The 26278-nt window shown below is 42.9% G+C and overlaps 1 protein-coding gene across 1 annotated transcript; it reads left to right on the forward strand.

The window, feature by feature from the left end:
• LOC119028891 (importin-13-like) lies at positions 1-25478 on the forward strand. Its single transcript, XM_037115324.1, has 23 exons — positions 1-104; positions 544-630; positions 5963-6088; positions 6175-6531; positions 8156-8409; positions 12152-12292; positions 13208-13349; positions 13922-14088; positions 14371-14491; positions 14801-14948; positions 15065-15246; positions 15931-15957; positions 16162-16296; positions 17776-17928; positions 18321-18401; positions 18514-18651; positions 19322-19418; positions 21319-21371; positions 23334-23400; positions 23552-23610; positions 23728-23817; positions 23973-24154; positions 24281-25478. Exons 2-23 carry the CDS (start codon positions 562-564, stop codon positions 24375-24377), a joined length of 2886 nt encoding a protein of 961 aa, XP_036971219.1. The 5' UTR covers positions 1-104; positions 544-561; the 3' UTR covers positions 24378-25478.
• Positions 25479-26278: the final 800 nt, after the last annotated feature.

Below are 26278 nucleotides of genomic sequence, written 5' to 3' on the forward strand. Positions count from 1 at the left end.
CCCACAGTGCATGAATGTAGCAAAAGAGCTCCCGGTGACGGAGCAGAGGCAGAAAAGCGGCAGGGAGCTGCCAGCATCGTCTCATACCGTCGCAGGACAGAAAGGTGTGAAAATATTGCTCCTCTAGGCGGCCGAGAGATTATTTACGGAGACGGCAATGTTTTGATAATGCTTCTACACTCTTAAAACGATAGTATATTCGCCTCGCTTGGTTGCATTTGGCACGAGTGCAGCGTCAAGTTACATGCATTGCTATGTTAGCTAGTTGGCGTTAGCATAGTGGCGCTAGCCGTTGCTATAGTATTTTCCTATAGAATGGGTTAGCGTCGGCTAGCCTGGTAAGTTCATTGAGCTAGCGTTAGCTTGCCGGTTAGCCTGTCCTATCGTGTCATCTTCATGTCCAAATTTGTGATCGCGTTTAGCTAGCTTACTTATTTCGATCGCCACTGTTGACATGCTTTTAAAATGATACTGTCTTTAGAGAGGAGTTTAACGGTGACTGTCAGCTGCTGAATGTGCTGCTCCTCTTTGATCGTTTGACAGCTCCGTGTCAGCGGAGATATGGAGACGCCGGGGAGGATAGTAGCCACACCGGACGCCCTGGACTTCACGGTGGAAAACGTAGAGAAGGTGAGTTTTGACACCAATCAGCCCCAGTCAGCAACCCATCAGCCTATACAGGACGTGGGCTTTGTTGATTAAAGACAAGTGGTCATGTTTTAAATGACTCAGCTTGAGAGGGAGAGCAGAAGCGCTTTATCTGCCTTGCCTACACACAGTATAGCAAATTTCAGAGTACTGATTTAATCTGGACAGCTGGTGATGCTGGGTTTGCATATATAAAATAATTTTATCTGACTTCACCTTTAAATAATCCTTTACTGAATGGCTAATGATCAGAAATAACGATAAGATGGGATCATAACAGGTTGTAGCCCGCCAATCCTTTGCCATCTCTCTCATTGTGAAATGCTTGTCTGGGTTTTGTTTTTCTGTTGTTGGATTGGATCTGCTTGAGATCGTGTGCGTGTGTGTGTCTGCATGTGCGTGCGTTTGTTTGTCTGCCCGCGTATGTGTGTGTGTGTGTGTGTGTGTGGCGCGCGCGCGCGCTTGGCAGTGTTGCTGTTGCTGCGAGGTTGCTGTGATGAATCTCCCTGCTGGGTGGCCACTGACTCCGACGCTGAGGGGATGGGTGGGGAGACAATGGGGAGGATGGGGAGAGAGAGAGAGGGAAAGGTGCTCCTGTGGAAGAGCAGAGTGGCTGTGATGAGATGGATTGAGGGATGAGGGGAGGGAGGGGGTGAGAGAGGGGTGGGACAGCCAGGGTCGATGTCTGTGACAGTGCCAGTAGGGAGAGAGGAGGGGGTGAGAGGAGGTTGGCGATGCGACAGAAATGATTAGAGGCAGGTTTGAAGGAGGGAAGCACATTCCTGTGGGGGAAAATGGCCTAGCCTGATACTGTGCCTTCTGGTGGTGTAATAAAGGAGGACAGAGAATGACAAACAGTGAGCAAGGTTCCTGTCTCCCTGTGGACAAGCTCCTTAATCATTTGTCATGTGTCATGACTACAGGTGAAGAAAGTGGTGGTCTATAATAATATTTTGAAGGCCAACGCATGAAGAGAATGTTAAATATTCCACTTAATTTTGTACGTTAATTTAAGTCGGTGAAAACACTCAGTGAAACACTTACATATACCTAAATAAATGTATTATGTGTGCATCATAAATTATCTCCTGTGATGTATAAGGGTAATTTTTGGTGAACTGATATTTATTTCAGGTATTTAAATCTCTCATCTATAACTGAAGTAAAGCCTTGCTTGCCAGAATACCTCAAGCGAGCAAAAATAGTGCTTGATATTCATGAAAAATGATCCGAGCCACATGTCAGATATACAATCAACAGTCAGTGACACAGTTGATTATCTTGAAAAGGAGATGCTTCCAGTGGTTAAATGTCAGTGCAGTGAATTCAGTAAACAATGTTGGATTCATTAGTCTTCAGTTACATCATCTATGACGTCATTGCACTATATGTTTAATGTACTGATCCCTGACCTTCAAACTGAGCTGCTTGTCCTCTTTTAGGATACTGGCCAACAGAACGAAAGGACATGATATTTTCTTTAAATGTCTTTATTTGCTGTTGCACAGTATCAGAATCACTTTCAGAGCTTGTCAAAGAAGTCAGCCTTCTCTGAGTATTACAGCGCCATCAGTAATCTCATTAGCTGATGAAACAAGACAAACAACATCTGAAGTATCATTTCCCATGAAGGCTGTGAGCACTCTTGTAACAGCACAACAGTTGCTTTTCAAAACAGATGAGATATTGTTCTTCTAAGACTCAGCTATATTTAGAAAGTACATTAAGACTATTTCAGTGAGATTTTTTTCCTCTCATATTTTTATTATTATTTTAGATAGATTTGTCTACGATCACACATTTGTTCTGAGTTAGTTTTTGAATTTGCACACTGCTGTGTATTCCCTGATATGAGAGGGAGACAAGAGCTTCAGCTTAATATGTTTAGGAAAAACTTCAGATGTTGCTTTTTACCAGTAATTTTATTTTGCTCTCTGCCGGTCACAGCAGCAGGTACCTGTAAATTGCACTTCGCACAAGATGATAAGAGCGAAATCATTTGCTACAAGAGTGAAATAGAAATGAGCAGCACTGCAGAATTGTCCCCATTGTATAATGGGATGGTGCTGGTTGTATACATGGTGGTGGAGATGATGGTTCCTGGCCCAGCATTTATATGTCTCCAATAGAAAGCTCTTTGTCCAATCTGGGAGGTCTGTGAAAAACACAGTACTACATTGTCAGTATCTCTGTGTGTACAATGAATGGATACATATATTGCCTTACATTTCCGTTTGAATATAATTAGCCTCATCTAGAATTGCTGTCCACAAGCAAGCAGATTTTAGATGAAATACAGAGCACTATATTTTGCTGCGAAACAGCATGCTATTAGGATTTCGTCATTGTGTATTTCTGCCCCGAGACAAACAACTACTGTAACACCAGAAAGAGGCAGAGCACAGTACTGGGTCAGCGTGGCTGTTGAGGTCTGTTCAATAGTGTATTGCTCCCAGGCTCTTGGCTTGTGCTGCACCTCTGCCTTATGGAAAATGAAGTCAGGAGAAGATGTATGTGACAAGTGCATTTTTTTAAATGAGTTTTTATTATTAATAGTTTTAGGGTATTTAAAAGCCGAGGAAATGATTCGGCCTGCCAGATAACATATTACACAATATAGCCAGGGAAATGGTCTCATATATCCATAAGGGCATCAGTCTTCATTATTATGTGGTGGAAAGGGAAATTGTTTATTTGAATGTGGTTTGCATGTTGAGACACTTGGTGCAAGGGTTTGTTTGCTGTCCATGTGCTGAGATTTTATCACTATTGGCAACGTGGTATTCTTAATTTCTGTCTTGGCTGCGTGCTGTCAACAACCACCCGCGCACACTTGCACACAAACTATTCGTCTTTGTTCCCTCATTAATCACCATACCTCTGCATGTCTTTGGTTCTTTCAATTTTAGCGCAGTGGCATGTCAGGTCAGCGGTGTGATGATGCCTTCTGCAGCACAACACCGACACTGCCCTCCCATCACTGCGATGACTTTGAGTGTGACGCTGTAGTGGACAGATGGCGCGAAAACACACCGAACTGGTAGCAGAGAGCTGCTATTACCTGCTGTGTGTGAACACAGTGTGCAGAGACATGTCTAAAATGTGTGCTTGTGTGTGTGTGTGTGTGTGTGTGTGTGTGTGCATGGCTCATGGCTCATAAGCATGTGGTCAAGCAGAGATTACAAAAACATCATACAGACGCCCCCTTTCTGCTTCTCTTCGTACGTCTTCTTTCTTTCACTTGCTAATCATTGAAATTATAAAAATCTTTAATCTTTCAATCTTCAAATCTTTCAAAGCACAAATCATCTTTTACAGATAACTGCTCCTGCCTCATTCATGTGCTACAATTTCATATTTTGTTTTGTACACGTTTCTGTGGTGTTCTTTGTTAACACGGCTCAGGAGCTGCACTATAGTTGTTCTCCTATACCAGTGAATATCAGCTACAGTAAATCCACGGTTATGTGAGAGCAGATGGTGAATCTGTGTGACTGAGCCATGTTTTTTCACTTGCGTCCATCTTCCCTTCTTCCTCCTGTTGGAGAGCGACTGTAGAGGAGGCTAATGACCTTTGACAGTGTCTGCCAAGAGCATGCCATCCTCAGGTGAAGGCAGGTGGTTTGGGCAGGCTGCCACCATCTGTAGATGCAATTAGTTGCTTTAGATGCAGAAGTTGCCTCACCTGCAAATGAGTGCTATGGCTTCTAGGGATCGACATGCTTTTTTTTAAACATTCAGTTAATAATGGACAATTACAGGTAGTTAGATGAGATGACTGCTGCACGCCGGCCTTGATTTTTAGGAGAAGACGGGCGATGGTGTGTTGAAAGGAGATTGAAGCAGCAAAATGAACAGACTGTTTTGTGTCTTGTGCTTTGATAATAAACCCAGGAAGGGACAGACGCTCTCAAACATTGCGCTGTGTTGGATTTGATAAGGAGCAGTCTGCAATCACACAGCGGTCTGCCGTAATGATCCGCAGCTACTTTGAATTCGGATATCACAGCCTCGATTACAGGAAGACCTTGCCACAACAACACATTCATATTTCAGCAGTTTTGTCATGCAGCACAGTCTATATCAAACTTTCTACATTTAAAGAAAAAAAAATGCCACATAGCCTATAATTGTAGATGCAGTGGTTTTAGATTTCAGATTGTTAGTGGCAAACAGAGACCTTTCAACTAAGAAAAACTCAAAGTCACTAGCAGACTGTACATACAATACCTGCTGCACATAGTGCACCTGCACCTATAGCTGTCTCTCTCACACATATATGTACAAATGCCACCTGACTCTCTGCGAACAATCAGCTCATTAACCAGCCATCCGTGTTCCAAGTCCCGCACAGTAAGCAGAGACGGATAATTGTGTTGCAGGATGGCAGATGGGGAGAGGGCACCACCTGAGACTCTGGGTTTCCAGTAGGCATTGACTCTGTATTGATGTTTCTCTCCAGCTGTAATTTTCTTTATCGTACTCTGTGACCCATAGTGGTTTCTTTACAGTGTTATTCCTCCTCCCGTACTTGGCAGCCTAAATGTCTCTGATGAGGTAACTGGGAGAAATGTAGATTTTAGGAGAGGGCTGAGAGGAAGACAGAGAGCTGAGGGATGTAATGAAACTGCAGGCAAAGAGAGAGAAAGAAGTGAGAAAAAAGAAAGAGGAGAGAATGACTGCTGGTGGAGGAATTGATGTGAGCAGGCTGCAGGGGTAAAGACAAGGATCAGAAGCTCGCTGAATAGAGTTTTTTCCTGTGTTGCTTGTCAGACACTTAGTGCTGGCTGCCAGCAGTTTTAGTTCAGTGAGCATGTACATGTGTGTGTTTGTGGTGTGTGTGTATTTGTGTATGACAGAAATAGAGAGAGAAAACTGATTTTTTTTTGCAGAGTAGTGCCTAAACCTCTTTTCTGGCACTGTCGGGATTAGAGGTGTCGCTTTAATTAATGCTCCCCTTTTCCTGTCTTTTATTTCCCTAGCTCACACTCATCCTTTATCTTCTTTCTCTTTGGCTTGCCTCCTCCTTGTTCTTTCTGCACTCAAGTACTCAAATTACTCAGAGCTGTTCTTCAGAGAGTGCTGTTTTCAGGTCATTGCTTTCTCCGTCAGTTGGGTTTCAAGGTAAACTGTCAGCCATGTGCCTGTGTTGTTTTAGAGTAACAAAAGATGCGCTTTTCTGATGGTGACCAACACTTTTCTCTAAATAAGAGTTCAAATGACTGCATTTGTCCCATCGTGGGTCAACCATCCAAAGATTGTATGGATTCCTCTGACTTTTTAAAATGTTCTTCTCTTACGTTTTTCTTTCTAGGCCCTCCACCAGCTGTACTATGACCCCAATATAGAAAACAAGAATCTGGCACAGAAATGGCTAATGCAGGCTCAGGTCTCGCCGCAGGCCTGGCAGTTCTGCTGGGCCCTACTGAGCCCAGATAAGGTACAGTGTGCACACAAACACTCACATAGACACACACACACACACACATTTTTCGCCATTTGCATCCATCTTGTTGTCTCTTACAGGTGCCAGAGATCCAGTACTTTGGTGCAAGTGCCCTTCACACTAAGATCTCTCGCTACTGGTCAGACATCCCCACTGACCAGTACGAGTCTCTGAAGACCCAGCTGTTCTCCCAGATTGCCTGCTTCTCCTCCGGCTCCAAGATGGTGCTCACCCGACTGTGTGTGGCCCTTGCATCTCTGGCGCTCAACACAATGCCCGAGGCCTGGCCCGGCGCAGTGTCAGAGATGGTGCGGGTGTTCCAAGAGGAGGGGGGAGGGGTGGATGGGCGGGCACGCTGCCTGGCATTGCTGGAGCTGCTCACCGTCCTGCCTGAGGAGTTCCAGACCAGCCGCCTGCCACAGTACCGAAAAGGACAGGTATGTCCTCCTCCCACCTCGTTCAGTATTCACAGGTTTTCTTAGGATTAATGTGTTCATCAGTCGGTATGAAGCTCTATACCAAGATCTGACTGAAATATGCTAATTGATAAATGGTCAATTAGAAAAAGCTGGCAGTGAATGCTTTTTCACATTCTTTGTCTTTTCATTTAATCTTTATTAACTTTATTTACCATTTTGTTCTGGCAAAATGATTGTACAGCTGCCAAAAATCTAAAACAAGATATTTTCTAAAATTTAAGGCACCAATAAAAGAACATATACTGTATATCTTATTGGCACCAGAATAGACAACAGAGTCCCTGTGGGTCAGTGAAATCCTTAAAATGGTTTGAATTGGATGGTAAAAAATCAGTGTGTGACTAAGACTTGGGTTATTTAAAGTGCTTAAATTTATGTTTTATACAAGTACAGTAAATTTCATATTTTTAAATTGTTGTCTGTGAGCTTTTTTAAAGTCTTAAAGTCTAGTTCATCATAAAAAAGTGTTTTAACAGAAAGTAACCTTGATCCATGTAAAAGAGTAATATAAAGTGTTCCTAATAGGATTTGTGGAAATATTGTTAGTTACTCTGTGCAATAACATGTTACCAACCTGGTTAGGTCCAACTGAATGTGTTTAAGCTTGTTCAAAGCGGCTTAAAATTACATCAAATGAAATGTTGTAACTTAGTCAACATGGACCATAGGAATAAGAATTATTAACAAGAAAATATCTGTTCAGATTTTTGTATTCAGAATTTATTTATCTTTAGTCTGAGTCCACTGATGAAAAGAATAATACATTATTTTCATCAAATGAATCCAAGTTGTGGATATTGTCCTGTGAAGTCTATTGTTCACTTTCTGCAGGAGACAGATTTTCTTTTCCTCCGACCTGGTGTTGTTCCTTATTTTTGTTTTTACGTTGTTGCCTGCAACATGAACGTGTCCTCACCATTTTCTGTTCAGCTTTCACCCCTGGAGTGTTACAAGTGCTCCCAGTTTGGAAAGCCAATCAGCTCTTTCATGTATCTTTGCTGCCATGTTAGAACAATCTTTTAATGGCTGTCAACAAATCTTATCACACATGACCATAGCCAATAACTGTATCCTTTCTAACAGTGTATGGGTCATGAGACGTGTTACAGAGGAGACAAGCTATATTAATGTGGTACAGTGTAAAGTCCCACCGACCTCACAGACTTGGGCCCGGTCTGACTGACAGGTCACACAGCTTTGCAGAGATAGGCGTCTTTTTCTAGTTGTTTTTTAATGCAGCTGTAGGCAGAGTGTAAGAAAAATGATGATAAACATGAAGTTTTCAAAGATGTTAACAAGGCTTTATGGTCAACATGGATCAGGTTAATCTGAGGCAATAGAAACACAATATATCCCTATTCCATTTTATGGTGCCTCGTCATACCTCACAGTTAATTTAGTGAAGGAAATGCTAAAATAGTGCAAATACTAACACATTACACTCCACATTCACTAACATTGTACAGAGAGTTGTTGCTTGCAAATGATAGTAACTTGCCTAACACTGCTCATTAATCAAAGGAGCATACGACACATGAGTGTTACACTAGCAGTCTAACCCTCATTATCCTCCTCCCTGTAGGTACGGGGAGCCTTGGGCCGGGAGTGGGGGTCAGTGTGTCCACTACTGCAGCAACTGCTGCGGCGAACGGACAGCCCCGGGGCGGTAAAAGCCCGCGTGCTGCGCTGCCTGTCATCCTGGGTGCTGCTGGATGTGCCCCTCAGCGAGAGCGAAGGCCTGGTGCACGACTGCTTCAGTGCCCTGCCTGACCCCGAGCTCTTCGACACAGCGGTGGAGGCAATAGTCAATGCAATCTCACAGCCCGACTCCCAAAGGTGTGTACAAATGTGCGAAAACCCTAAGAGAAGGTTGAAAAAAAGAAATAATGATAGAGCTTAATGGGAGGATCGCTTGTCATGGGTTTGACTGAAGACATTACTTCAGAGCAAAACTAGAGGTAGGAGGGGGTGAAAGTGAGAGAATAATAGAAAGATACATTAGCTGAGGGCAGGAAACAGACAGGGTGGGCACTGGAAGGGCATCAGGGAGGGATGGAGGAAAGGAGGGAGGGATTGATACCGGGCAAGTTGACAGCCAGGGGGAGGAGAGAGGCATTTCTCGGTTGGCTGGCGTTGCTATGGTTACAGTGCTGGGTAGAGATGTCATCATGCCCTGGTTGATTCAGACATGGCAGCCACCCATTACCCCTCCCCTAGAGGGAGAGGAAAAGAGAGGGTGGGGGTGATGGGACGATGCAAGAAGAAGTACGGGAGGAGGTGGGCAGGGGAGGGTGTGAAAGTGTGCAAGGATAAGAGACTTAATCCTCCATACCTCTGCACCGCTCCTCACACAAGAGGGTCTCAGAACTGTGCAGTTGCCGCTAACAAGTCAGTTTAAACATACTCACACTCTACCGAGCAGATGGTCGGGGAGACGATTAATGGCAGATACTGGTAGAACAGCCACAGCAAGTGTTGCTGTGCTAGGATAGAGTATATTAGGTATACGATTCTCCTGGTTTGCTCCTCTTTTCTGCTCTGTCTTTTATTGTGTGATTTATAGGTTTGCTACCTATAATTAGTTTGAGTGTCTGTGTCTATAAGAGAGGAGGAAAATATGAGATTTTTTCCCTCAATCCTCTCAAGGAAGTCATGGCCCACCTTTTATCCATCTGTAGAAAGTACTGTCTGTGTATCAGTTTTATCCTTTCTCCCAGTCTGCCTCTGTTTCTTTGTGCTCTTCCTTTCCCCTTTCCCTTCTCTTGCCATCAGTACTAAGCCCTCCTCCCTGTCTCTTGTTCTCTCCCTCTGTTTAAACACATTACAGTCAACTCATTTGGGGGGATGCTATTGGTCCAGCTGCATCCTGTTGCCAGGCAACCCATTTCCCCTGTCTCAGAGTGTTGCAGTAATTGCAGAGGGGATCAGAGGTGGTGGGGGGGGGGGTATGGAGGGGGTGGTGGATGGAGAGGGAGAGAATAAACGAGGAGTCAGGAAGGAGGCAGAGTGTATAACATCAGGGCAGGGAGCAGAAGAGGAGAGGACAGGCAAGTATGAGTTAGGGGAGAGGAGGCTGCAGTAGACAGTCTCGGGGGAGTCTCCAGAATGTCATCCCTGATGAGAGAAATGGGGAAACACACACACACAAATCCATTCTGTCTTTTTGACCACGCCACATACACACCAAGCCCCTCTTTTCTTGAGCTAACAGTGCATGACCTGCATTTGCAAAGCACCTTGTTAAAAATGAATGATCTTCTGAGTGCATGAGTGCTGTCTGACACACACATGCGCACACACGCACACACACATATACTCACGGTCACTCACTCAGAGTAAATTGCAGGCGGTGCTTTCATAGGGTTACTCAGGCAGCCAAACACAGAAGATGTAGGCCAATATACACAGGTACAGGCCTATGAGATGGAGGCCAGGCTCACACTCATCACATCTCAGCAGGGTGGAGCCTTCTCCAGAGAAGGCTGAGTCAGTGTGGGCTGCTGAGTAGGGGACTTTGCTTCATATTGCAGGACCAATAGATTGGGTTCCTCAGCCTGTAAGGGGGCCCTGAGGGAAATTAGAATTATAACTGCTTTTTAGGACTGAGGTAAGACGGGCAGAGCTGAGGATGCATATCAGTGGCATTTTGTTAAGCCGGTGGCCACTTGTGTTTGGTACAGCTCTATAAGGTAAATGCTGAAAATGAGTAGATTAATGGAATATTCATTGGAGAGAAAATTTTGCAGCAAGAGTTTTATAAATCAAGCAATTTCATATCATGTAGATGAGTTTTTTTATTGGTGGTTGGACAAATTTTCACTATCTACTGGGGAGTTATATGACTTAAAGGTCCAGTGTGTAGGTATCTAGTGATGTGGTTGCAGATGGCATCCAACTCCAGCGTTCACTCATTCTGGGTTACTGTAGAAACTTGCCAATTAGAGGTGTGAATCTTCACTAGCCTCTCGTTGGATGCAAAATTATTCTAGATGCATCTCAGAGTATGGCATCCTTAATGATCTATATTACTGGACACAGCTACCTTTTCATCATCTATATTCCCCTTTTATTCAATAAATTCCAATAATCAGACTGCATCAATGCTCAAAAAAAGCTTTTCAAAACATAAACATTGCAAAAACAAAACATTTATCCATCTGCAGTGCCTTAATTGTATGTTGTAATCTGCCATAATATTGTTTTCACATGGCACCTTTACGATAAAGCACCTATTGACTCTGCAGCACACACCTCTCTCAGAGTTGTACGGCAAAGTAAACAGTGCGTCAGTTTCAGAAAATCCATTTTGAAATATACTTGTTTTGTTTTTTCTTAATTGCTTGCAGATGATCTCTGCCTCCCCCCCGACATACCTCCTAGATAAGTAGCATTAGCTGAATGTCTGCCCATAATTCAAAGCATGGGAGCAAAATCGTGACGTAACATTACTGTCAGGTTGAGGTCGGACTATCCATGTCAGCGAAGCATCTTATAATCGAGAAATGTCCCCACCTCTAATGCCAATTCAACATGACAACATGTAAACTTAATTGAATGCATTATATTTAATTTTTGACAATAGATCCCCCTAAATCATACACACTGAACCTTTAAACTGCTAACCGATGATTAGCTGAAAAAATAACCAACAGATTAAACAATAATGGAAACAATAGTTGGTTGCAGCCCTACATTAGATCTACCTGGAAACACAGTGTGTTGCAGAAGCGTTTCAGGTTCATCAGTGTCTTTTTTTGTTCTTTTCACTCAACCTTGCTGTGTCATTGTTGAATATTCATGGCTCTGGACCCATGTCTTCCTTATTGATGTTCTCATGAAAGATGAAGCACATCCTGCATACCACAGAACCCCACTGGGACTGACACACACATAATATGGTTTACATTTATAGCATTCACACATGCACATAATCTCCTCAGTGACATTCAGGCGCGCACACACACACACACACACGCACGCATGCCCTTCATCTCCAAATGTCACCCCTTCTCTTGCCGTCATTAAGGTTGACAGGAGGATGTTGTCTGATGTGGTCACATGACCAGATCTGAGCCTGTGTTGCAGGGTGTGTTTGAGCGTGTGTGCACTCATGTCTCTATGCGAGTTTGTGTGTGTTTGTGTCAGCAGCACATGCGTGTGTTTTTAGAGTGAGGGAATTGTATATGGCTGAGACAGCAGGAAGAAGACAGAATAATAACTGACAGCAGCGATGCAGCTCTGAGCAGGAGCTTTGAATAGATTTTCTGGTTCCCTGGTAGATGTGTGGGTTTTTTAGGGTGGGTGTGCTGGATCAGAGGTTGGACTGACTTGAACTCTGATTTGATGTGAAATAAACACTTGTCTTGAGAAGGAGCAATAAATATATCAACCTCGCTGTGAGCGGTGTGAGTCAGTGTTATAGTCACCAGTGGAGGCTCCCCAGCTGTGCATGTGATGCTCTTCTCACTTGTACAGCACTGTGTTGTTTTTTTTTCACCTTGTTTCCTTTAAATGAACTGGACTCCTAACTGTTGTTTTTTTCCATCTGCATTTGTGTGTGTGTGTCCATGGGTTGTAGATATGTGAACACTCTGCTGAAACTGGTTCCCCAAGTGCTGGCCCTCCAGGAGCAGCTCAGAGAGGCTGTTCAGAATGGAGACATGGAGACCTGCCACGGCATCTGCCGGATTGCTGTTACACTGGGAGAAAACCACTCTAGGTGTGTGTTTTTTTTATTCCAGCAGACTTTTATTAATAACCAAAAAAATAATAATTAATTAAGATTTTATCAAGTTTAATTAATGTTGCCCAATATAGCAAATAAAGAATTTGCCTCAAAGGACTTTACAGCATACAGCCCCCTCTATCCTCAGACCCTCGATTCAGATAATGAAAAACTTTGAATCACCATACATTTTCTTGGCTTAAATGATAACCATACATGACTAAATACTGTAATTATTCAACTTTAGGATGGAATAAGTGCTATTTAAATCAACACATATAAATAATAATATGTGAAAGCCACTCTAGTAATGAAATAAAGATCTTGGCCAGTTTTTAAATGCGTTTTTTTTGTTTGTTTATTTTATGTTTATTTTTTTGTTTAATAATTGACCATATATGAGAAACAGGCTTCTTAACATGAATTTGCACCGAAACCAGTTGGGCAATAGTCTATCCAATGTCTCGCTGTGAATTCTCATCGGTTTTTTTTTCTGTTTTGCTGCATCTACTGATTGAATACCACATAGAGACCCATTCTCCAGTCTGGTTCATGAACCGGTTCCATTTAAGATTCTTGCAACCTTAGTGCTACCAAACCTATATTTCCACCCATCTGAAGTGAAACCGTTGTAATAAAGAATGTGTCCTCATCAGACGGTGTTGCACAATGCACAACGTCCTCTAGAATATGACATGCCCACTTTGATTTGCAATTCTGATGTTCCCAACTGTTTAAAATCGGCTTGTGTGCACCAGAACCGGTCTTATAACCCAGTTGGTGAAAAAGGGGTAGGAGAGAGAAATTTGCTATTTCGCCTGTGAACCAAGTGCACTGGACAACTGCCAAATTACGCCTTTTTTTCTTGTCTCTCTCTTTCTCTTCCCTTCCACCCACCTCTGTGTCTAGGACTCTGTTGGAGCAAGTGGATCACTGGCAGAGCTTCCTGGCTTTAGTCAACATGATCATGTTTTGTACAGGGATCCCCGGCCACTACCCGGTCAATGAGACCACCAGCTCACTCACACTCACCTTCTGGTACACGCTACAAGTAAGCAATGTTGGAAATCTGATGCTGTAATGTAATATTGCAGTAATGTTTTGGTAGTTTGACAAATGAAAGGTACTGTATACTACGATTTTTCTGAAGCCTCGTCTACTTCAGGGACATAAAATCAGCCCACAAAATAAGACTCAATAGGCACTTGCTGGAAATGGTCATCTTAAGATAAACGGTATGAAAGCATCTCCCTTCACCCCCTTGAATCAAATTGAATTAATGTGCTACTCTCTGGGGTGTCACTGCTCTTTGTCTGCAGTTTTCAAAATAATAAAATATGACAGTTTGTCCCAAAACATTTGGTTTTCTTCCTCTGCACTATCCAACATATCTGATTTCTTGGTTTGTGCAGGCAGGATAATGCGTAGTTTTAGTTTGATAATTGATAGTGGGGTGGTTTTCTCAGTGAATAAAGACTGCTTAATACCATAGGATTACATTTACTTGAGTTCATAGCCTGTTTGAAGCATAGCAGATGCTCTTATGATGCTCTTTAAAGAGCATAAATGATTTAATTTTCCAGACCCATCATTATTTTTTATTTCTCCGTACTTTGTCCTCAGGATGAAATAATGTCGTTTGAATCGGATAAGCAGGCAGTGTATCTGCAAGTCTACAGGCCAGTGTATTTCCAGCTGGTGGATGTTTTGCTACACAAAGCCCAGTTCCCCACCGACCAGGAGTACGCATCCTGGTCCTGTGATGAGAAAGAACAATTCAGGATCTACAGGTGTGTTTTTGTGTGTGGGTCATATGCCTGAGCCTGTCTCTGTATTATGATGCCTATTTTTTCTCCGCACCGCTGCGTGCAAGTGTTTCGGTGACAGTCTGAGTGTCTCAGAAATTACCCACTGACAGAATCATTGGTCAGCATGTGAATGTGTTTTTCTCTAATAGACTCTCACTGGACTGACAGCTGAGAGGGCAAAACCTGTCTGGCAAATAGATTAACAGATATGGACTCAAGCTTGTGTGCCCCTAAACTGTCTGTTTGTGCATGTCTGTCCTTCAGGGTGGATATCTCAGACACGCTCATGTACGTGTATGAGATGCTGGGAGCAGAGCTGCTGAGTAACCTGTATGATAAACTAGGAAGACTGTTGACTAATGCAGAGCAGCCCACATCATGGCAGGTGGGTGAGACATGCACGGACGAGCTAAGAGAAAATTTGAAAAATTTTGAGTGTTGCACAGAAGCCAGTGCTGGAAATGTGTCATACTAGATTTAATAAACCAGCTTTTCAAGACCGGTGCTTTCTTTCCTATTTTTCATATCATCATACTGCTGTTAGCTTGCATGAAGTATACATTCTCAATTAAAATAAAGTTAAAGAAAAAAGTAAGCTATTATGTAAAGGTACATGATTTATGCCTTTTTCATTTTAGTTTTCTGTTATTTTGCTGTTTTATTGTCACCTCAAAACTGCATTCTCCTCCACCAGCACACAGAGGCCTTACTTTATGGCTTCCAGTCCATAGCAGAGACGATAGATGTGAATTACTCTGACGTCATCCCAGGCCTGATAGGACTCATCCCCAGAATCAGCATCAACAACGTCCAGCTAGCAGACACAGTGATGTTCACCATAGGTGAGACAAAGTTTTACCACACAACATAAAAGTACAAACACATTTAAAGACAGCACAGGTCCAGTAATGCTCATACGGTTTCTCACTCAGTGTCTGAACTGTAAATCTCTCACCAGGTGCTTTGGCTGAATGGTTGGCAGACCACCCAGTGATGCTCAGCAGTGTCTTGCCCTTGGTGCTTCAGGCTCTGGGGAACCCAGATCTCTCTGTTTCTTCTGTCTCTACGCTTAAGAAAATTTGTAGGGAGTGCAAATATGACCTGCCACCTTACGCGACCAACATAGTAGCTGTCTCTCAGGTACGTGTTCACATGTAAACCTCTTTCAGGTGTTGTCGCCATTTCACCAGAAACCTTTGATTAGATTTGCTGATTTTAATGTCGCAATTTTATTACATTTTTGATAAAAAGTCTTATTTCGGTACTGATAGCTATTCTGTTGTTTTGTAAAGATCAGCCTACTGTGTCCTGACAAGTGTCATTTCAATTGTCAAATTAAATGGGTTTTTGCAACAACAGTTGGAATTCATCCTGGTGGCATTTTGCAGTTTAGGGTCAGACTGGTTCAAATAATATTCACCAAAAATAACATCTTTCAGGGATTTAATAGTAAACCAGAAACAATAGAATTTCAGTTTGTTTTAAAGATCAGTGTCTCAAATCTGTCCCAAGGAAAACCCTCCTGCCAAACAAATCAATAAGGGATGTCTGAAAAAAAATGATTGAAAGAATAGTTTGATTCGATAAGGCTTCGTGACATCCCTTTTTTGTAACGTGCTCTTGCTTGTTCCAACCAGCTGATCAAATATGAGGGCCAGTAACAATCAACATGTAACAGATGCTGTCCAGAAATAACATTTACTCTTTTAAATCACCTCAGTTGTGTTGTTGTTTTGGGGTTACTGTTTATTTATTTTGGGTATGATTTGTTGTGTTTTTGTAAGAACAGACCGTTAAATCTGACTTTCTTTTTTCTCTCTGAAGGAGGTGCTCATAAAGCAGATCCACAAGGTCAGTGTGTTTTCTTTCTCTTTTTGTCTTCGCACTCGGCTCAGAAGTGACATTTAGATAAGGAACGCTGTTAAGGAATTGCGTAACATGTTTGCAGCCTGCAGACTAAAGATGACATGAAATGTTTTGTTCATAAAACTCTTGCACTTAAAACTCACTGTTTCTTTGCAATGAAACTAAACCTCTGACCGTCCTTCCTTGCAGACGAGTCAGTGTATGTGGCTGATGCAGGCTCTTGGCTTCCTGCTATCCGCTCTCCCTGTGGAAGACATCTTAAGAAACCTTCACTCTCTCATCACTCCCTACATTCAGCAACTGGAAAAGCTAGCAGATGAGACGGTGCGTAAACAGACCCACATGTACAAGCAGTACACACACACACACACACACACACACACACACACACACACACACACACACACACACACACACACACACACACGAACATGGAGCAGACACAGTTGGACTCTAGCCAATAAGAACAGGCCTTGTGTCTGTGTGGTGTCACTGCAGTGGAACATTTCTCTGCGGGACCAGATTGGATTTGACCCTGCACCATGGGCTAGTGACTCACATGGAAGTAGCACATACACACTCTCTCGCTCATGCGAACGCACACACACCACAGCAAGAGACAAACTTAGAATATATAAAAGCGCAGACAGAGGCACAGTTACAGTAGGTCATGCTTTTACATGTGCATGCACAAGATTTTTTTCCCCCCGTTTTAAATGTCAGGTTCAATCGAGCTTGGAGTTTCAGACTATCATGCTGCACGGTGCAAACGTGGAGCAGCTATTATCTAAAAATACCCAGTTTGATATTTCCTGGATGTGGGTTGAAGTCAATTTTTTTCCTGATCCCTTGTTCTACAATCAGTAAAAACCTGGGGTGGGATGAACAGAGATGTCAGCATAGATGAAGGTTTTCATTTCTCTCGCAGTGTCTGTCTGTGAACCTGTATCACCCCCCAACCTTCACACAACACACACACATTCACACACCGTCTCATCCATCCTCTCCCACTTCCTCTTTCACTTATTGTTTTATGTCTAGCTTTGTGATCTATCGGCATTACATCAGACTAGGAAATCAGGGGCTGCGTCTGGAGCAGGACGAATAGTGGCACCTAGTGGGGAGACCTTCGGGTTACATTACATCAGGGGTGAATGGCAGAGATCTTTGACGGAGCTGACTGCTGACGCTGATGGAGTCATTCTGATTTGTCTCCCAGCATCATGTGCACAGTAAACACACACTGTTCATTCTGTCAGATGACCGATGTACAGTAGGAGCCTCAATTCTGTGAGAGGAGGTGGATGTTGAAGGAGAGATGAGAGGTGTGGCTCCTCTTTGCAGTCTTTTGGCTCCAGTGCGTCACCATGGAGACAGAGCATTTATTAAACACTGCCAGTGAAATCCTTAATTAATGATTTTACCTGGGGGAGGGGTGTGTGTTCCTGTGTGTGTACAGTGAGATAAGTAGTATGAGAATGAGCCATTACCTTTCTTTCTGTCACTGTGCTGATATACCAGCCTATTGATTTGTGTTTTACTTTTTTTTTTAACAAGAAGATTAAATATCTGTAATTAAATGATAATAATTCATTTTACTCACTGTATTCTGTTTTTCTGTAAATTATAAAACCCACCAGCCTGGTGTGGGGCTCAGATGGTCTGTTTGTTCTCTTTAACATATTAGCAGTTATTTTTTAAAGCAGGCACTATGCGCTGAATGAGCCAGATGGACAGTGGGGTTGTAGTTGGTATGGTAGCAAATAAAATCATCTTTTTCTTCTTCCCATTCTCTCCTTTCAGCCTAATCCCTCTAACAAACTGGCAATCATCCACATCTTGGGGCTGCTGTCCAACCTCTTCACCACGCTCGACATCAGCAAGCAGGACGATGAGTCAGCAGATGGCTCAGCACCACCTGTCAAAACAGCTCCACCTCCACCTGGACCAAACCCGGTCAGCAACCACACTCACGCACACACATCATTGTCATCAGTGACGCTGGATGATTAGATGAATGCAATGACTATCAGCAGTGGGCTCCAACTATGCATGACAGAGACTAGCCAGTATAAACCTACATCATGTTCTATTTAGAGGTTTTGTATTCCAGTACACTTCAGTTTGGTTGTTGTGAAACGCAGCAGGGCCCATGTGCTCACAGCAATATGAGCTCCTCAACCCCCCAACGGGTGGCCAACGGGAAGTTTTTGCCCTGTCACTCAACCATAGTCATTAGTCATTCTGCTGATAGGCATGCACCCATGTGTGAATGCTAATCTAAGGCTGCTGCTTGTTTATAACTATCTATTTATACCTTTATTTAATGAAGTGATGGTGTTTTTCAGGTGGTGGTGGTTTTGCAACAAGTGTTTGCTCTCATACAGACTGTGCTCAGTAAGTGGCTCAACGACTCGCAGGTTGTAGAGGTGAGTCACTCCAACACACGCCCACAAACCGTCATGTGCCTCTGCTTTCTAACAAATCACTCCACATAATCAGACCTGTCCATATAGCTGATCTCGTGTTGTTGTTCCTCAGGCTGTGTGTGCCATCTTTGAGAAGTCGGTGAAGACTCTGCTCCATGACTTTGCTCCCATGGTGTCTCAGCTCAGTGAGATGCTTGGGCAGATGTACAGTACAATTCCCCAGGCCTCCGCCCTGGATCTCACACGACAGGTACACACTCGTACTTGTGTTCATACACACATGAATGCAGATTAATATGCTCTGTGGTTACATGCAGAGAGATGGGTTATCGATCAATATAATAAGGAACAGCACTATAGTTTAGTTCATCACAATTACAATCCCTCACCGTCTGTAGTTATAAGCATCTAATGATAGTGACATTGAGTGTGGTTACGTGTTCTATTGTATTCTGGATATTTTCATATTTCTGTGGTGACCGAGTTCTTAAAAATCTCATGTAAATAAAAGGTTTCAACTGATGAAAATGCACAAAAAAAGAAGCCAATAAAGAGTCTGTTCCCACAGCTGAAGGGGAGGTTATTTGTAAAATTCACACACATTTGCACATTAAGAAAAAAAAATGCTCTCACTACAAAGCTTGTTTTCTCGCTGCGCCATCACTCCAAGTGCTACAACAACAAAAAAAAAACTCGGCATTGTGCAGTTTCATATGCTACTAGTACAAGAAAATAGTTTTTGTTTCAAAAATATAGTCAGGGGTAGAGGAGAGATCTGATAGCGAGTATCTGTGTGCAATCACATTGTTTACAATAATCCCGTTTCTGGAGGTGAAGACAATGGTTTTCCTTCCAATAACCTGAATTCTTGTGTACAGATAAACAAAATGAGTGTCTGATGCAAAGTTCTACTGTTTCAGATGGTACATATCTTTGCCAGTGAGACGGACCACTTCCCACCCATCAAGGCTCTGTTCGAGCTGGTTACCTCGGTAACGCTGTCCATCTTCCAGCAAGGTAGGGGGTCCAGCAAGGGTGGGACTGTGAATACTGTCAAATGTGTTTGTTCAAATCAGTGGTAGACCTTTGAATGTTTCTGATCGTGTTTGATTTCAAAGGGAAAAATAAAAGAAAACAATGTATTAATGAAAATGTAATGTAAACGTTCCCATTTTTGACTGCAATTATACATAAAGACTCGTGTTCTCCTGCATCTCAAGTCAGTAAAACTGCTGAGCGTCGGGCCCCAAATAGCATTATGATGAAAGGTCAGAGGTCATTTGACTCTGTGCCTCATTTGACCTTTAAATGTTTGCTCTCATTAATGCAAGTGGACCAACAAAATGATCTGTCCACTTGTGAAGTCACAAATTCTCAAATGATCATTTTATTGATGGAGATTTCTGTTTCCACTTGGTTTGCTTTTAACTTATGCAGTCAACACATGGCAATTATCAGCCCAATGTTTGCTTATTTCATCTTTTTGAATGAATTTATTTGACTTTACTGTATTAGTGTCTGGGCTGCATGAAAATTACTCTGTTTTGAAAATGTTCAAAGTTGATCATAAATGTCATTATGTGTGTTGCCATGGGGCCAGACTAAGATTCAAATTTCCACTGAACATGAGATGACCATGAATGAGATGATATACTTTTATCCACCACACTTGGGTTAGAGTACTTGTACCAGCTCCGTCTGCTGCTCCCCTTCCCTTTGTGTTGTCCCCTTTTCCACTCCTCCTTTCCTGCTTTGACTGGTTAAGTAATGGCTGCCTCTCCTGCTGCCTCTAAACTCTTTTTTTTCTAAGCAGGTGCCTTTCAGTAGACAGTATCAGTACAGGATACAGTCACAGCACAGAGACCACTAGCTTATTCAGTCGGCTGACGCATAACATAGCAGGGCGGGCCAGCTCAATACAGCTGCAGCCTCTGCTGTGCTTGGATTAGAGTCGGGCTCTCCATCACAGCCCTCTGAATAAGCCCTGTATTCTCTCCAGGGGGTTGTGTGTGTGGATGAGGGCTGGAGGGGGGGTATTGAGCAGGAAACTTGTTTGGAGTGTGAGAACAGCTAAAGCTGGGCGCTTACTACAGACGTTTGTTCTGTTTCATTACAAGTTTGCTGTTGGAGTCTTTCCAACATCAATCTTAAGCCATCGGAGAAATCCATGTTTGAAAGTCAGGAATCTCGTTGTGGATTTTTCAGTCCAGAAGCTCCTACAGGAAACGTGTCTGTAACTGTGCATCATTTGCAATCTGTCATAATGTCCTGTAGTCTGTGTCCAGCATATGGGAGGCTGTGATATCAGAACCTATCCTGATCTTTGACTGTGATTCATACTGACGGCTATGGGTTCACCTTTGAAGCAAAGGGGATCTTATTGACCGGCTCTGAATGGACCCCTTTACTGGCACCTCCTCCTCTGAGGCACTTGGCTGCAGTCCGACAGGAAATATGTTGCTGTTGTTTGATCACATTGATGTCCGTGGTGCCTCGTGGGAAGGAGGTAAAAATAAAAGGGGGTTCATTCAGGTCTGGTGCCCCTTTTCCTCCAAACTGTAACAGTAACAGAGGTGCCTCCTGGGTTCCCACTCCAAACTCACTTTTGTTTATTTAGGTTTGTTCTTTTTCTCTCGTTACTTCTTTCTTTTTTTCTCTCCAAACAGACCCATGTCTTTGTCTTCTGCCTGTTTTTTGTTTTTGGTTGGTCTGTTCTTCCAAGACTCTGCCAAAGCTTCATATGCCCCGCCCCTCCCTCCTTCTCCCCTTCGTTCCTTACTCACGTGTGAATTATTTCAATGAAATATTTTTGAGTTCTCTTTTATTTCCACATGACTGTTGAATCTATTCAGTTGCTGTTTGTATATTATTCTTATTCTCTTATGATTTCTTAAGTTTCATCTTTATTATATTTTAGGACCCAGGGATCATCCTGATATTGTTGATTCATTTATGCAACTCCAAGCTCAGGTGTGTTTTTGGTTTCTTATTTCATTCACTTTGGGTTTCTCTCTCTCTTTCTCTCTCTATTTCTAATTTCTCCCTGTTTCTCTGTCCTCCTCTCCCTCTCTACCTCTCTCTGTTCTTTGTTATTGGGCCCTAAGGTGTCCCATCACATAGGCGAGGCAGTGGAATGACACGTGAGAGGAATGTTTGAGAGAGAGACGTCTGTCTGTCCTCAAATGCTTTTGATTCTAACAGTCACCTCACCACACAAAGTACGGACCTCATTTTAATAGTCTTGCCTGTAAATTAAAATTATAAGGTTTTGTCAGCAAATCAGTCTTGAATGTGGTAAAAGTATATCTTGAAAAATATATGCCTTCATTTTTGTGATTCATTAGAGATCACAAAAATATCACACTGTAGTCATAGGACATGGACTCTGAGAAAAAAAAAAAAAAGTTAACATACTTTTACAGTTAGGTAAATACCTTGTATTTCCAAAATCCCCTCAGTAGCTAACAAAAATAATAAAATAGTTTTCCTGTTTCTAGATTGTGTTGCAATTTCCATATTCATTTCATATGTTTTGGAAAGATTTCATGAATCTCGAATGTCAGGAAATTCTCATGACTCACAGTGGAACACCTGAAGGAGTCAGAATTAGAAATATATATTTATTGATCCAAACGGGAAATTTGTACATTACAGTGGAGTCACAGTTACTTCTAGAATAAAAATATCACACGAGAGAGATTTGAATAAAATATGAATAGAGAAGAAAAAAAATACAAGTGAAAAAAATATACAAGTAATAGAATATAAAATAACTATCAAAAGAGAAGTAACTACTAAAATTTAACAAGTATGGGTAGAAAGTGAAAGGAGTTAAATCCAGCAAGAAAACGAACCTCGTAGATAAAGACTGCTTCATACAGGCAGGCTTCATGTCAGCCTTAAGCACAATCCTTCAAATCAAGTGTTACAGATGCATCTATGAATAATCATATTGATTATTGTACGGCTCAACAGGCTGCCTAAAAAACATAAAAATAACCACACGTGCGGGCATACAGTATTCTGCATAATATCCAACATTTTAAGCACTAACATTTTAATAAACTCTTTTCCCTTTTTTTTTTCCATAAAGTCAACATCAGGGCAAATTCACTCTTTGGGAAAAACATCAGCACGCTCAGCGCCTTAGATGAAATATTTCAGTTGATGCGGCTCTCTTGGGAAGATGATGTAACAGCATCAGTATCAGCGCTGTGGTCCCAGGTGACTGGTTAGTCTCTGAGCCTGGTCCTCCTCTGAAGTCATTCCAGCCCAGAGCCAATCAAAGCCCAAATGAATTAATATTCAACTAATATTAATCAGTTCTGACAAATTGGCTGATGGCTCTTCTGTTTTATATTTTTGTCTTCCGTCTTCATTCTTCTTCCTTTGTTTTCTATCTTTGGATAGATCTGACCTCCATCTCTCTCCCTCTCCCTCTCTCCCTCTCTCCTCCATCCTGAATGAGTTCATTATTACGAGATGAGTTGTATTTCTCTTTATCTGCACATGTTAATTACTTACACACTTCTGTTGCATATTCAATCCAGTCAACCAAAAACAAGGAAAAGTAATGTTTCAAATAGAATAGTTTTCAAGAAACAAAACCATCATTGCCTTTAGTTTTGACTTAAGTTTCCAATGATTTCAAAGTTTGAGTTTTTGCAATTTGTTTGTTATACCTGCTGAGTTCTGCATTGGAGAGGATCACTGTATGAGTTTGGATGTAGTTTTTCCTAAACCGATGGAGAGAGCGCTATAGCCTGGTAGGCAGATCTGTTCTCAATCCTGTGTTGCTGTCAGATCCGGCTACCAGGCTGAGCGGGTTAGTGTTGATAGCAGTATTTTATGCAGTGGAATGTGGTGAAGCAGCACCGATTGGGTCAGGCCGACAGAAACATGCTCTGTTTAATGCCTTTATCTGCCTCTTAGGCCCTCAAACGGAAGCCCGATTTGTTCTTGTCTGAGAGTCTTGACGTGAAAGCAGTGTTCCACTGTGGTGAGTAACACACAAACCGACACACTGTTCTGGGTGTTTTGCTGCAGTTCCTGTGCAATATGTGCCTGTCAGTACAAAGTACAAACTGTCAGTGTTTGACACCATCCCCCAGTAGTTTATTTATGTTTCTGACGCGCTCTCCCACTTCTAGGAGTTCTGTCGCTCAAATTTCCTGAGGCTCCGACAGTCAAGTCAACGTGCTTGTTCTTTGTGAGCGCACACACACACACACACACACACACACACACTTGAAACCTTGCAACAATATGCATTTTTACACGAGTCATTTGGCTTCGAGTGTGCTGACCGTCTGTGTTTGTGCGGTAGACGGAGCTGTTACCCCACTGCTCAGACGTGCCTCCGGTGGCAAGAGTGGTGCAGGAGGACGGGAAGCTGTTGATCCAGGCCGTGCTGGAGGTGAGAAGACCGAATTACACAGTTGCACATCACACCACGAAAACATTTCATCATCTCATGGAACACTCTGTTGTGTAATCACACATCAAACTTTTCTTCCTTTACTTGTAGTAATTAAGTCCCTCTTGTTGAATTTCTCTCTCCACTCTCTCCAGGGCATCGGAGGCGGGGCAACTCGCAGCCTGATGGACCAGTTCGCAGAAGTGCTTTTCAGTCTGAACAAGCACTGCTTTTCTCTGCTCGCTGTGTGGTTGAAGGAGGCGCTGCAGCCGCCCGGCTTCCCGTCATCGCGGGTCACAACGGAACAGAAAGACAACTTCTCACATCAGATACTTAGGTAACACTGTTGTTTGATGTTTCCTTTTGAACATCACATCTTATGTTTAGGGAGCCGTGGGAACCCTAAAAATATTTCTGCCACTATAATTGTATCTGTTTGTCCTCTGCCTCCCTTCTCCTGCAGAGAACGAGTGAACAAGAGGAGGGTGAAGGACATAGTGAAGGAGTTCACACTACTCTGCAGAGGGCTCCACGGTACAGAGTACGCCGCTGAATACTGAAACTCTACCCTTGAACTCTCATCTAACCGTGACCTCTGCCCTCAGCGTAAAACAGCTGGATGCCACAGTTCTCACAAACCCTGTCAGTGAAGAATATCATGAAATGATTGTAACGATAACCCGCCCCGCCGCAGGACAAGACATGAAACTATTCCAGCACAGACCTGCCATCGGATTAATGGACAAACACGAAAAATCCCCCCGGTGGCTTCAAGGAGGCTGCCCTCTCTGCCCTGATTTATCTTTTCTGTTCCGAGATCAATCGTTTCTCGCTCCCTCCTCTTTCCTCTAATTTAAAGGTCTTTTCTTTAGAAGAGCTTCGAGCAGCACTCCCAGCATGCTGCCTCATGCCTCCTTCTATCTCTGTCTTGTTCTGCCTTTCTAGATCTTCCCGTGGTTCCTAGGCTGTTTCCTGGTGATTAGCATCCATATGAAAATGGTAGTGGTATCGTACGTAGCTACTTGACATTATTTTTCAAAAAAAATGAATCAAAGTAATTATATAAATGTATATGTAAACACATATAGGAAAGATGGTGGTTGTCAGTCCTGCTGCTGCTAATGGGAAGAGAGGAGGACCAGTGTCAGTCAGGAGGGGATTCTGCAGGAACAAATGACATCAATATGATTCTATGTACTTCCACTCATGCCCCCGTGATCTCTGCATTTGCCAAATTATCCCGAAATGTTTTTGTGAAATCGTCCTTCTTTTTGTTATATATGCCTTTTGGGGGTATGAGTGGAGAAAGAAACCCACATAACTGGACTAAACAACAGTTTGCGCTCTTGCCCAGCCCTCTGTGTACAGGGCTATACCTCATGTACATACAGTCCCACCCAGTCATACTGCAGTCTCCTCGGGTTGTCGGGAGTGGTCTTTATGCATCGGTCCCTTAGGTAAAGCAGGACTGCCGAGAAAGCACAGGCTGAAGCAAGAAAAGGAATTGTAGTAGCTGGCAGCGAGAAAGAGGCACAAGAGGGAAAGCGAGAAGGGAACCGAGAGTTTGGAGGGATGAATAATCCTGACGACGGACTGCTTAGTCACTGTAATCGTGCAAAAATATTAATCAAGTTGTGCATATTAACAGTTATTGCCGAACACTTCTGTGTATTTGAGTGTATGCGTGTGTTCATACCTGTATGTATGAGAGGCTGTGTGTGCACAGATGCATCTTTTTCCACTTGTTCAGTGCACTTATATTGGACCTACAGTACACATCCATAACTCCCCCCTATCTTTTAAGCAAATCCATTTCTTCACACCAAACTTATTCAGACTGCTCTTTTTCCTCAAAGACTGACCAGGCATGTCCAGTATTTCACCTCTGCTGCTCACTGGCAATCACACTCATCTATTTAACCTCATCTGGAATGACCAGCCAGTGGTAATCATTGACCTGACTCCTCTATCTTATCTGTTCCAAACTACTGCTCCTAACAGAATGCTTGTGAACGAGCCTCCCGAATTCATCCATCTGGTCACTGCCTTGGAGAGGACCCAGAAGGATTAGAGAGTTCAGTAACAAAACATAAGATCTCTGAGAAAGTCATCCGCTGTGCTCATCCATTATGCCAGAGACATTATTGGTGAAGTGATGTGACAGCTGTAAAAGTAACACTGTCTAGTGAATCAGCAGGACTGGTCGACATCTAAATAGCACTCAGCATCGAAATGTACTTTGTGGTCTCTGATGAACTTTATCTCAGTCTAATCCTTCTGTCTTATCCGAGGTGCCTGCAGACATGTAGCATGTATGTGTTTTGTCGAGGAGGGGGGGGGGGGGATTCGGGGTTCAGGGGAACAAAGACGCTGCAGAAACATGTGATCGAGACAGAGAGCCGAGGCAGGAGTCGGCTCTGTGAGCGAGCCGCCCTGCCTCTGCCGGGTCTGATCTGATAAG

Source organism: Acanthopagrus latus, chromosome 11, assembly GCF_904848185.1.
Source record: "Acanthopagrus latus isolate v.2019 chromosome 11, fAcaLat1.1, whole genome shotgun sequence".
Taxonomy (NCBI): domain Eukaryota; kingdom Metazoa; phylum Chordata; class Actinopteri; order Spariformes; family Sparidae; genus Acanthopagrus; species Acanthopagrus latus.